This window comes from Diuraphis noxia, unplaced genomic scaffold (genome assembly GCF_037042655.1).
Source record: "Diuraphis noxia isolate RWA-SAM2 unplaced genomic scaffold, SU_Dnox_SAM2 contig0003, whole genome shotgun sequence".
In the NCBI taxonomy this organism is placed as follows: domain Eukaryota; kingdom Metazoa; phylum Arthropoda; class Insecta; order Hemiptera; family Aphididae; genus Diuraphis; species Diuraphis noxia.
Genome location: NW_028301713.1, coordinates 55,058,605 through 55,072,012, shown reverse-complemented (window position 1 = coordinate 55,072,012; position 13,408 = coordinate 55,058,605). Strand labels below are relative to the sequence as shown.

Below are 13,408 nucleotides of genomic sequence, written 5' to 3'. Positions count from 1 at the left end.
ATAATAATATGTGTGATACGTCTGACCTGGCCGCTGACGGGACACCTTGCTCCACACGACGTACCTTCCGACAACCAATATATCCAAACCAGCTCACTCGATGGGTTATTGACAAGGTGTATAAAGTCAAATCCCAATGGACGAGCCGTTCATTCATGTAGGTGACGGCTACAACAATGCGACGGACAGGTAAAAAAAACCATAAACCTCACAGGAACGGACGGACGTGTGCGCGCAGACGAACGCGAATGGCGACGAAACAACACACGGCGATGACGATCACGTGTACGTCAAATCAATCCGTTTCGTAAGTCCGCGACTTTACCACAGCGACGATATTAGAGAAACGGAGTGTAACAACGGCTCATAATATAGCACGTGAAGAATCACAATGACCATACGCATCATACAACTACGCAACAAAACACATGCCGTTGAAGAACTATCAACAAACGCACATGGTTAACAGGGCGCGATATAGTATACGATGCGAACACGGAAACGAACGGTCAACAACAGCGCACCGGCCGGGCAACGAACGTGTTCGCAACGACGGCGGTGAACATAGCGGCGATAGCAACGCATGCGCGGTAGGAGCCGTAGTTTGATAGGCTTGGTGCGCTATGTTGGTATCTGGCCCAAACATCCTCCCCCGTTTTGAAAGGGTGCTTTCAAAAGTTATAAAATTCTCGATCAGAACGTATCACTCACATCAAAAAAAAATAATACAACGCATACAACAAATCATGAAAAATGTTAAATTCTATACAAAACCCGAAAAAAAAAAAAAATAATAATAACGTGAGATAATAATTATGACAATAGGTAAGGACAATGAAAATAACAGCAGAAAATATTGAGGATATCGGTAATATGGGAGCCTTTCTTAAGATCTTGGATCCACTGGAAGTTTTACCAGCTTGACAACAGGACGTTTGAGTATAGCGTCTTGCGTTTTGACTGTCGCTACACGCACTATATTATCTGCACCTGGATGAACCTGGATGATTCGACCGATCTGCCATGCCATGGGCGGTCGTGACGGTGTGTTGATGACTACCAGGTCGCCAATGGACAGATTTGGTGTCTGCTTAAACCACTTTTGCCTCCCTTGTAGGGTGTGCAAATACTCATTGCTCCAACGACGCCAAAATGATTGTTGAGCTTGGCGTAGTAATTGCCAACGATTCAAACGGTTAGTTGGAGTATCGACTACATCCTTTTCTGGAAGTGCTGATAACGGTTGCCCGATTATGAAGTGACCTGGGGTCAACACGCCTAAGTCGTTTGGATCACTGGAGAGTGGTAGCATCGGTCGAGAATTCAAGACGCCTTCGATCCGCGTTATGAGAGTTGTAAATTCCTCGGTCGTGTATACTTGAGCACCGATCACTTTCTTCAAATGAGTTTTTGCGCTTTTGACGGCAGCCTCCCATATTCCGCCAAAATGTGGGGCTCCCGGTGGATTAAAATGCCACTTGCAAGGTATACGACCACATAAGGTATGCTGATTGGAGGCTTCATCGAATAATTTCTTCAGCTGTTTTGCAGCACCAACGTAATTTGTACCACAATCTGTGTACATGTTACTTGGAATGCCACGCCGAGCGACGAACCGGTCTAACGCAGCGAGGAATGCGTCAGTGGATATGTCTGATACGGTCTCCAAGTGCACAGCCTTCACCGACATGCACACAAATACCGCTAGGTATATTTTATTGGTACGCGCACCGCGACGTCGACTTTCACGCACCAAGAAAGGTCCACCGTAATCCATCCCGACGTTGAAAAATGGGCGGTTTACTACCAGTCTAGCTGCTGGCAGATCCCCCATAAAAGGTCGTGGGTTCATACTTCTGAACCTGGTGCAAGAAACACAAGAATGGATAAAATTTCGGACAGCTGCTCGGCCAGAAATAATCCAGAACCTTTGATGTATCATTGAAAGTACTAATCGTGATCCTCCGTGTAGCGAGATGTGATGAAAGTATCGAATGATTAGCTCGGTGAGATGTGTCTTTTGAGGTAAAAGGATTGGATATTTTGAATCTTCGTTCAACTGTGCATGTCTTAATCTTCCGCCGACACGAATGATCCCGATTGCGTCGATGAACGGGGCTAACTGGGCTGTCGTTGTCGGAGTTATGGAACCTGGATTCCTTATCTGTTTACGTAGATCCGACAGATGTGTCAGTTGCGTACACAAGACCGCTGCGTTCAATGCATGGTCATATTCCATCCGAGTGATTGGTCCACTGATATTAGGACTATTTCGACGACGGGCGAAGCGAAAACAATATGCCAACACGCGCTGCATTTTTGACAACGACGAAAATCGTTGAATAATTGACTCGTAGTTCGTTTCTTCATGTATATGCAAAACACTTGCTGTACACTTCGTCTCAGGTAGTTGATCAGTCGGTGGTAATGTTAACTCGGACATGGTAGACACAGGCCATAAATGGTCAGATTGTAACAAAAACTCTGGGCCATGAAAATGTAATGAATTCGAAATCAACTCAGAGGGAAGTAATCCTCTTGATGCGGGATCAGCTGGATTGTTCATGGTTCTGACATGGGCCCATTCACAACCTGGAGTTAATGCCTTGATTTTGGAGACTCTATTGGTGACGAATATCTTGAACTGTTTTTGGTCAGCGTGAAGCCAACTCAAAACTATCGTGGAGTCAGTCCATGCACGCACACGATCGATGTTGGTAAAACTCTGTAAAACTGTGTACTGGTGGGAGATGAGGCGTGCCAATAGTAAGGCAGCGCACAACTCCAAACGTGGAATCGTTAACGACGGATCAGTATCAGAGCATTTTAATGGAGCCACTTTGGTCTTACATGCAATAAAATAGACCTTGACAGCATTCCTCTGGTCAACCACACGTAAATACACATTTGCCGCGTATCCCTTCTGAGAGGCGTCAGAAAAACCTATTAGCTCCACTTGTTTTGAACATCGGATATCAATATGCCGAGTTAGCATAACCTGGGCTAGCGTGGGAAATTCGGAAATAAAGGTGTTCCACTTGTCAACTAGTTGTGTCGGCGGCGAAGTATCCCAGTCCAGTTTTTGCATCCACAATTCTTGCATGATGCACTTGGCCCAAAAAACAACGGGGCCCAACGCCCCAACTGGGTCATATAAACGAGCTATTGTTGAGAGTATTGAACGCTTAGTTGGATTAACTTTATTGATATTGATATGATAACCTAAAACATCCGATGTAGTACCCCAATGCAAACCTAACACCTTTACTGACTGATCGTCCTTAAGTTCGAAAGGTGCGTCAATTGCGCGGTCTTCGGTAGATATATCTTTTAATAGTGCTTCACAATTGCTGGCCCATTTCTTGAGATTGAAACCTCCTTTACGTAATAAAAATATGACTTGATGCTGGAGCTCCACCGCTTCCTCTTCCGAGTCAGCACCTGCTACAATGTCGTCTACATATGTTGATGTAACTAATAAATTTTTCGTTAGAGGAAATTCAGATCCATTTTCTAAATCTAATTGATGTAAACATTTAATTGCCAAGAACGGGGCTGCGTTGACACCATAAGTGACAGTGCATAATTCGAATTCTTGGACTTCATCGTCGGGCGAATTTCTCCAAAGTATGTGTTGATATACGCAGTCGGCGTCATAAACTCGGATTTGCCTATACATTTTTTCAATGTCGGCAATGAACATGTACTTGTGGAAACGACTTCGAAGCAGTATGTCGGTAATGTCTCCCTGCAATTTTGGTCCGGTCGCCAAGCAGTCGTTTAGTGAGAGGCCAGATGACGATTTGGCCGACGCGTCAAAGACTACCCGGATTTTCATGTTACCATTCTCTCGTTTGACCACAGCGTGGTGAGGGATGAAATATTTTCCTGGCTTCTCCGCTACGCGCATGTGACCAAGTGACAGATATTCATTCATAAAAGAACGATACGCGGAATATAACTCGGGATCTTTTACTAAACGTCGTTCAATATTATACAAGCGATTTAAGGCCATGGTACGAGAGGAACCAATACTACAATGCGTAGCCAAGTCTTGATTTAAATCACACTGAGCGTTAATTATAGATCGAAAAGGTAAAGCGACGCAGAACCTGCCTGATGTGTCCCGTGACACTGTTTTAGAGAACCACTCTTCGCATCGGTCATCTTCTGTCGTTGAGTGTACTGGGATTGTCGGCTCTTCCACCCTCCAAAATTGTTGCATGGTTTCATTTATGACTGGTATTGCACTAATAGTTAACGACATCAGAGGTAATGAAGTAGGATCCTTAAGTGAACCAACAATTATCCAACCGAGATTTGTGTGCATTGCTGACGGCAATCCAGGGGTATGTATAATATCCGCTTTTGGCTGCAAAATCATCGGGTATAAATCACCTCCTATTAACATGTCCACGGTGCCAGGAAGATCAAATTCCGGATCAGCTAATATTAGGTGTTGATATCGTGTGCGCACCGTAGCAGGGAGAGAACACGTTGGCATTAATCCAGTAATTTGGGACAATATTATAACATTATTTGCTTTAAACAATGGTTGATCTGACTGAAGCGGGAAAAACGCGCACTGAGTAACACCTTTTACCTTGGACACCGGTTGTTGAGAGAGGCCAACTACTTCTACATGACTCTTGTTGCGTTTAAGACCAAGTCTAGTGGCACAATCTGCAGTAATGGCTGAAATTTGTGACCCACTATCTAACAAAATTCGAACCTGATGAATAACACCTGCGTCATCTTGTATACGAACAACCGCAGTACCTAACACTACAGTGGCTTGTGTCGATATCGCACCAGAGAACACCGTGTTATTTTCACCTGGTTTGGACGTAGAGGACTGAACATCTGACTTTTCTTTCTGTGTCATCTCACTGTTATTCTTTGTACTAATGTTTTCTATATGTAACAGTGTATTATGACGACCATCACATTTTTTGCATGTAAAAGAAGCAGTACAAGAACTAACACTATGCCCAGTTTTTAAGCATATAAAACATAAACTATTATCGCTCACAAACTTGCGCCGTACCATAACTGGTTTGCGTTTAAATACAAAGCAACGATAAATCTGGTGTTCGTGTTGACAAAATAAACACTTTGATGTAGTAGATGAAGCTGACAGTGAAGTTTTGCCAAGATGCCCAATTTTGTTCTTTTTACTAATACCTTTAAAAATGCCATCAGGTTTGTCGTTAGTTCCAACCGACGTTCCGACATTTTCTAAGATTTTACATCTGTGTACGACAAATTTTAGTAACATATCTAAATCAGGCACTGCATTTTGTTCAATGCTTGCTTCAAACAGCCGCCTAGTCTCTGTGTCAATTACACGAGCACCAATGTGAAATAAAATAAAACCAGCAAGGTCCTTGACACCAAGTGCTTTAATAGCGGAGACATTTTCCATAAATACATGAACAAACGAAGACAGTGACGATAATGATTCCTTTTTCAAGGGCACAAATGAAAACAATTTGTCAATGTGTGCAGAAGCTAATAGTCGTTGATTTTCAAACGACTGTTTTAATGCGTTCCAAGCTATAACATAATTATCAGCCGTCAATGGGATCGCTTTTACTACTGTAAGTGCTGGACCGGACAGGCTTAAAATCAAAAAATGGTAACGTTGAATATTAGAAATATCTGGGTTGTCATGAACTAGTGATTGAAACATGTCGCGAAACGATACCCAACCCAAGACATTACCATCAAATTTTGGTAATTCAATTTTTGGTAACACAATTGCCTGTGCTGTTTGTCGTGCACCAGTAGAAACATTATTATTTGCAGTCACATTAACCGAAGTGCTATGGAAGCCAGTAGCAATAAGTCGGATATTTGCACATACCTCTTCCATAGTATCAGTGGCAACAGCATCAACATTTTCAAACTCGACTACATTATCTAAATCAACAAGGGCTTTTAATACTGCTTGCTGTTCTAACTCAAATTGATCAACGAACCGTTTCAATGACAAATGGTGAGCCTCAAATAATGCGCGACGTTCAACATCTAATTTAGCTTCTTCGCCTATACTATTTATTTTTTTAATTGATCGTAACGATGCATCCCGCGATGCACGAGCACGAACTAACGACCGTTTACTATCAGCAGTATTGTCCAAATCTTGACGCTTAGGCCTTCCCATATTACACGATTTATAAGGAATAAAGAGCAAGCAAGACAAGACGGAAAAAAAATAACTAATTAAATTACCTAAATAATCCGGGACGATGGACCAAATGTTTGGTCGCGATAGCCGATTCAAACGAATACGGTTATACCTCGACGGGTTTTGTAACGCTGGGTACTATCTATACTACTATCAAATGGTGAAAAATAGAAAAAAACAATTAGATAGTTTTATAAAGTGGACTGTATAAATATATTGTTCTTATATAAACTTAATGAAAAACAATAACATGAGAGCGCCTTAAATGTTATGTTAGTCCTAGCATAATTACAACGAATTAATAATAATAATAATAATAATGTCAATCACGACAATGATTGATAATGCAAAACATAATACACAATAAATACGTACGACGCTGATAACAGTAGTCGCGTTAACAGAATAATAATAATAATAATAATATGTGTGATACGTCTGACCTGGCCGCTGACGGGACACCTTGCTCCACACGACGTACCTTCCGACAACCAATATATCCAAACCAGCTCACTCGATGGGTTATTGACAAGGTGTATAAAGTCAAATCCCAATGGACGAGCCGTTCATTCATGTAGGTGACGGCTACAACAATGCGACGGACAGGTAAAAAAAACCATAAACCTCACAGGAACGGACGGACGTGTGCGCGCAGACGAACGCGAATGGCGACGAAACAACACACGGCGATGACGATCACGTGTACGTCAAATCAATCCGTTTCGTAAGTCCGCGACTTTACCACAGCGACGATATTAGAGAAACGGAGTGTAACAACGGCTCATAATATAGCACGTGAAGAATCACAATGACCATACGCATCATACAACTACGCAACAAAACACATGCCGTTGAAGAACTATCAACAAACGCACATGGTTAACAGGGCGCGATATAGTATACGATGCGAACACGGAAACGAACGGTCAACAACAGCGCACCGGCCGGGCAACGAACGTGTTCGCAACGACGGCGGTGAACATAGCGGCGATAGCAACGCATGCGCGGTAGGAGCCGTAGTTTGATAGGCTTGGTGCGCTATGTTGGTATCTGGCCCAAACAATAATGATGGCTGATAAAAAAAAAAGTTTATCATATACAGCTTGTTCTATTTTTAGTTTATTTATTGTTGTTATTTATATGAAATACAACAGTTTTGGGTTATTACAATTTTTTTTTTTAAATATATTGACAAGTGGCTTTGTTTGACAAAACCTTTTTGACCTATTCTAACCGATTAATTACGTGTTTGATTTTCTAACAGAGGTCAAAATTGTAACCTTGAGCTAGTACATATTTTAAGACTTTTCTTAAGGATCGTACATTTTGAGACTCCATTGTTGTAGCATAAATTTATTTTCCGAGACAATGATAAAATAATTAACGTTTAATGAACCACTACTACCTTTATAATATTATGCACTTGGAAACATGATATTATACGCGTCATTTAGAATGCTGATAATTGTATTATATCAATGATACATCTCCAAGATAACGAATCAGTCACAACTAACTGTATTGATTTTATAACGATTTGTGTTTTTTAATTTAAATTTATTTTTATTATTTGTATGTCTGTGTACAGGATAAGTTTTCGAAATAATGCTTCGATTTTCAACTTCAGTAGCTTTTCCGGTTGGAAAGTGGTTTAGTTTGCGCGTTGGGGAGGTAAAATTTTGGATTTCCCAGCAGTTTTCAAAAGCACCGGGAAAAACAGAAAAAAAAATTAAAGAAAAACGGGAATTTTTATGCAAAATCAATTTTTGAGAAAGTCGAATTTTGATATTAATATCACTCTAAAACAAATTACTGTATACATATAAAATTTTCATTGAATATTTTTAAAGTTATTTATAGACATTTGTAATTTTTGATATCTTTAGCTTTTTTTTTTTATATAAATGCTAGTAAAATGTTATTCTTTTGGTAAAAAGCTTCAAAATTTAATACAAGTATTCTAATATGTTGTTACAATCACGGTACTTTTATATAATAGCGTTAAAACGCTCGCATAATGTAGTTTAAGAATTTAAAACCAATTTAATTACAAACCAAATAATAACTACGTCATCATATAAACGTAGTAAAATGAAAGTTAAAAAAATATTTAAAATACATAGTCATATTATTTTTAATAAGCATTGAATGTTCAAATTTTGACAACATACGTAAGAATCACGAAAATTTACAATTTATTTTGAGTTAGAAATTCATAAAATTTTTTCTTTTTAAATCTAAGATTTTAAAATTCAATGCAAGATTCTTCATGAGTTTTTCTACTTTTATCAAATAATAAATGTCTACCAGAAAGTCAAATTAAATATTTAGGTATAGGTATTTGAATTACAACATTGGATATTCGCTCAATTTCTCCTGTACCGATATTCTTATTTTGTTGTTATTCAAAAACGAATAACTGTAGAAATTAAAAATTTACACCATATGCTTATTTTATCAATTCCTATATTTGATACCTAACAAATATTTTAACTATTTATAAGTATTTTTTAGTATTTTTTTTCTGTAAATGTCAATGAAATTTTATTCATTAGGTCAAAAAATTTGAAAATTTAAAACAAGGTTCCCCATAAATTGATATAATAGCAGTTAGAAAATATTAAAAATATATAGGCAATTTTTTTTATATACCTAACCATGTAAAGTTCAAATTTTGAAAAAAGTTATTTAATTGAATATATATAAATTATTTGGTTGTAATCGTGACACCGTCGCGCATTATTATCACCTATATTTATTATTTAGTTTCTGTATTTTATTACAATCATATTATAATAATAGAATTAATCATAGACTTATAAAAGTATACCTTAGTCTTTAGTTGTAATACGATAGAGTTCTGTGATGATAACATTTTGATTTTTAAATAATTATCTGTGAAATTGTTATTAAAATAAACTCGTCATATTGTATGTCCAATTAGTCGATAAGTTAATAAATTATTAGGGCTCAAAGTACAATAGTAATTTTCAATTAATTATTATTCATTTTATTATCTTGGATTCAACGATATAGAATTTATCATTAGCTCCTAGTCTTGACAATATTATTGGAAAAATAGTAAAAACCATCAATATTTTGAGGAACTGTATCTCGCAAACCAAATAACGAAAAATAAAAATTTTAATACCTAAATTCATAGTAAAAATGGTTTTATTAATTCATGATATTTTTATTATATGTTACCATTGAAAATCAAAAGTTGATAGTGGTTTCACCAATAAATATAAGGGTGAAAATATTAAAATATTATACGGTTTTAGAAAAACATAAACGTAAAAGTTAAAAAAAAAAATTCTAAATAGTTGATACTTTTTGAGATAATTAGTGTACCCACTTAAATGGATAACCCAATATACCTTTACGAGAGTGAGAGTGAGAGAGAGAGAAAGAAAGATTATTATTATTTATAAATATTTATAAAGTATCAATATATTAGATACTGTTTTGAAAACGACTTGCATATTATTTATTATTATTATTATAAATATATCTTTAAACAAGCATTATAAAGATCAACTTCACCTAGTATACAGGGTGATTCTTTTAAGTGGGTACACTAATTATCTCGAAAAGTATTTACTTTTTTCAAAATATTTTTTTACATGGTTTCAAGTTGTTAAAAAACCAACGTTTTTATTAAAAAATTATATTTTTAAAAATTTTTTATCCTTATCATTTTTTAAGTTTTTTATTTTTTTGAATGACAATATAGAGTTTTAATTGCATATTCCAAAGCAGAATATTTTTCTAAATATTTTGATTCATAAAAATCGAATTTAGGACGAGTAGTTTATGAGTTATATGTATTTAAAGTTTTGACAAGCGGAGTAGTGGACAAACATTTAGCGGGGTAACCCCGTACCACTCCACTCTGCCAATCTAAACTTTAAATACTTATAACTCAAAAACTACAAGCCCTAAATTCGATTTTTATGAATCAAAATACTTAGAAAAATATTCTGCTTTGGAATATGAAATTAAAACTCTATGTTGTCATTCAAAAAAGTAAAAAACTTAAAAAATGATAAGGATAAAAAATGTTTAAAAATATAATTTCAATAACTTGAAACCATGTAATAAATATTTTGAAAAAAGTAAATACTTTTCGAGATAATTAGTTTACCCACTTAAAAGAATCACTGTATAATATCGTAACAATATGAATAACGTGTATGACGTGATAGTGTGACACCGTAATGAGATTTTGGAAATCGTAACCAAGCGCGTGGTTTTAATTGACTGGCACAGCTAGAATTTCGTCGACGTTAACAAGAGGCTTAAAAAGGCTCCGCTCGCTCCGTCTGTAAACGCGGCAAGAGGATTACATGCGTTATAACACATTGACTATCACATGTCTATATATACAATACATGTATAATGTATATGATATGATAATCCCGTCAGAAGCATTTATGAATATTATATAATAACAGTAATACAGCCAATGGCGTTTGAAAAGTGAGGTTTTATGCACCGTCAGATGTCTTAGTCAACGTGCTGAATATCATATATAATAATAATATTATATCGTTGATACCATTGTGGTACTACTAGATCTTACATGGAAATCGTCGATTATGTTGTTTGATCATTACGATTAATCTATATCCTACATGAAACCATCACATATTCAAAGCTCCACGTGATATTATAATAATACCTATGTAATATAATCTGTATTTTGGATAGCCAATTTAGTTTATAAACTTAAAAACATACATTTCAAATAAGAAAATTATTTTATTTCACTGTCTAGTTGTAATACTGGTTTGAAACATTCATCACACGTCACAACCTCTCTGATGAGTAAGGAAGCTAAAAATAATTAGAAATATATAATCTTGTGAATATTTTTAATCCAACGAATAAGTATTACCGTTTCCCTACTTTCCCTCAGTATTCCACTTTGTCTTTGTTAACCTATATAGAAAATATAATGAGAATTATAAAATTTAAAAAAAAAAACTGAGTTTCATATTTGTAAAATATGTCATAATATTTAGTACGATGATTAATTAGACATTAGGTATCTACAAACACGTGTGATGGCATTTATGATAATATTACAATAATAGTAATGAAACAATTTTTTTTAAAGATTTTTATCCTAGAAGAATCATTATAAATATTACTGGTCATTATAAACGTTTAAAAAAATATTCATTACAATATTTAGTTAGGAGGAATTAAACTAATTAAAGTATGTTTATTGTATATTTGTATAGTATAAGAGTCATCTAACAGCTTGAAGTGCTGTATTGGAGTATTGTACTAAGAGTTTTCTTTCACCACTTTTTCTTCGCGGCCACTCCTCAGATCCACAAGTAATTTTCAGGTAGTATTATTATGATCTATAATTGTATTTTCAAATCCATTGACAGTGGTCATGAACCAAGTAATTTTTAAAAATCATAGAGCCATTCATAGACTAAATTCTTGGTATTATATTTTATTTTTAAATTTAATTTTCTCTGACAGTGTTGATCCTAGTTATTTGAATTGACTCGTTCTTTTGAAATTTCAGGTTTTGACATTTATGTTTGAATATAATCTCATAATGTCTCGTCTTCCTACAACCATCTGTTCCGTTTTGTTCTCGTTTATGTTATTTCCAACTTTCAGTGGTGCTTATTTTAGTTGTCATAACAAAGATCTTAATCCATCTTGTGATTCTTCCATGTTCACTAAATTATCCGCAACCCTGTATACAATCTGTGGAATTTAACTACTTTTTGCAATTTAATCTCTGTTGCTATATTCAATATAATTTATAACGTATAGTATGCACCTGTCTTAACCTTGATTTAACTAATAATGGATCGGTAGTTATATTTTTTACTTTAATTTTGATAAATGTTTCTAAAATACTTATCTCTACCAGTTTTATTAGCTTTTCATTCCAACTAATCCAACGTTAAAAATAAATTTATTAATTTGTATACACATTCCACAAGTCTATACAAAAGTTAAATTTATACAGCGATTGCTGTTTTAGAAAAATTATTGGTTACCGAATTTCATAAAATACTAAAGAAATAGCTTTTATTGCTTTCATTGGGAATAATTTATGTAAAGAAAACGGATTCAGTTAAAATACAATTATATTTAGGTATAGAAAATTATAATTCATTAGCTTTTTTCGTTGTACAGCCACTTGTCACTGTACATCTATACAACTGAAACTTGTTAGAAACATGACACGATTCTTAGATTAGGTAAATAGTTTTAAATAAATTCAACAGGTACAATAAATTTATATGTATGAAAATGTAAGATTACAATCTATAATTTATCAAGTTACATCATGGAGGCACCACCCAGAATTATCAATTATACCCTTATGACGTATGTCTATAGTATACCTACTCTACATGAAAGTAATAGCTTACGTGCATGACGTATTTTTATAAATATTTATATTTTGTTTTCAGATGATTATTCTTTGACTCCTAACAGTTCATTTTATAAATAAAAAAATTAATATTATACGCTAAGAATTTATTAGATATAAGTTTTTGTTAAATAGTGGATTATAGTTGTACATAGATATTATTGCATATGCAAATTAATAATAAGTCTTATATATTTAGCAAGTCAATTATTTCTAAACTATATGACATTTTAAAAGAATTATAAAAAATAAATAAATATTTTTCAACTTGATGAGTTTAAATTCGATTTTAAAATATATATAGTGCCGAAAATAACCATTTGGAGTTCATGGACAAAAATAATGAAACTTACATTAATAATAAATCAAATAGAATAGTATAATAAACAACTATACTTGCTGTATTCAAAATAGTGCATCAACAATGTACATTTTAAAACATTTGTTGTACTCAGAATTTACATATTTTGTTCACTATATGAAATAAAAAAATATATATATTTTGATCAAACTTTAATTTGAAGAAATAATCTGTCTGCACAATTTTTCAGTATCAAACTTTATTTAACAAAGGAAATCTTTTTTTTAAGTTATAACAAATTTCAGTTTCGAAATTTAAAAATAATTTTTTGTAGAATTCCAATCATCCTTGTATAGCTTATTGCCTTTTATTAAAAACAAAAATGATACATTTTAGTTCAAATAAAAAAATTGAACATTTTTACGATTTTTAATGAATGCTCCAGTTTGCAGTATAGGTATTATTATAATCAATATTAATTAAAAAATTTTTTTAAAGGTCC

General features: G+C 34.6%; 2 protein-coding genes across 2 annotated transcripts in view; both read right to left on the bottom strand.

Annotated features, from left to right (window-relative positions):
• Positions 1-13,408, bottom strand: part of GABA-B-R2 (gamma-aminobutyric acid type B receptor subunit 2) — a 320,221-nt gene that overhangs the window by 161,443 nt on the left and 145,370 nt on the right. The gene's annotated exons all lie outside the window — the stretch shown is intronic.
• On the bottom strand, positions 887-6,166 carry LOC149057553 (uncharacterized). The gene has a single exon (XM_089223449.1). The coding sequence runs from the start codon at positions 6,164-6,166 to the stop codon at positions 887-889; it is 5,280 nt and encodes a 1,759-aa protein (XP_089079575.1).

Bases quoted from the DNA above. Each gene is read 5' to 3' on its own strand.
- LOC149057553 (XM_089223449.1), bottom strand. From the start codon at position 6,166: ATGGGAAGGCCTAAGCGTCAAGATTTGGACAATACTGCTGATAGTAAA.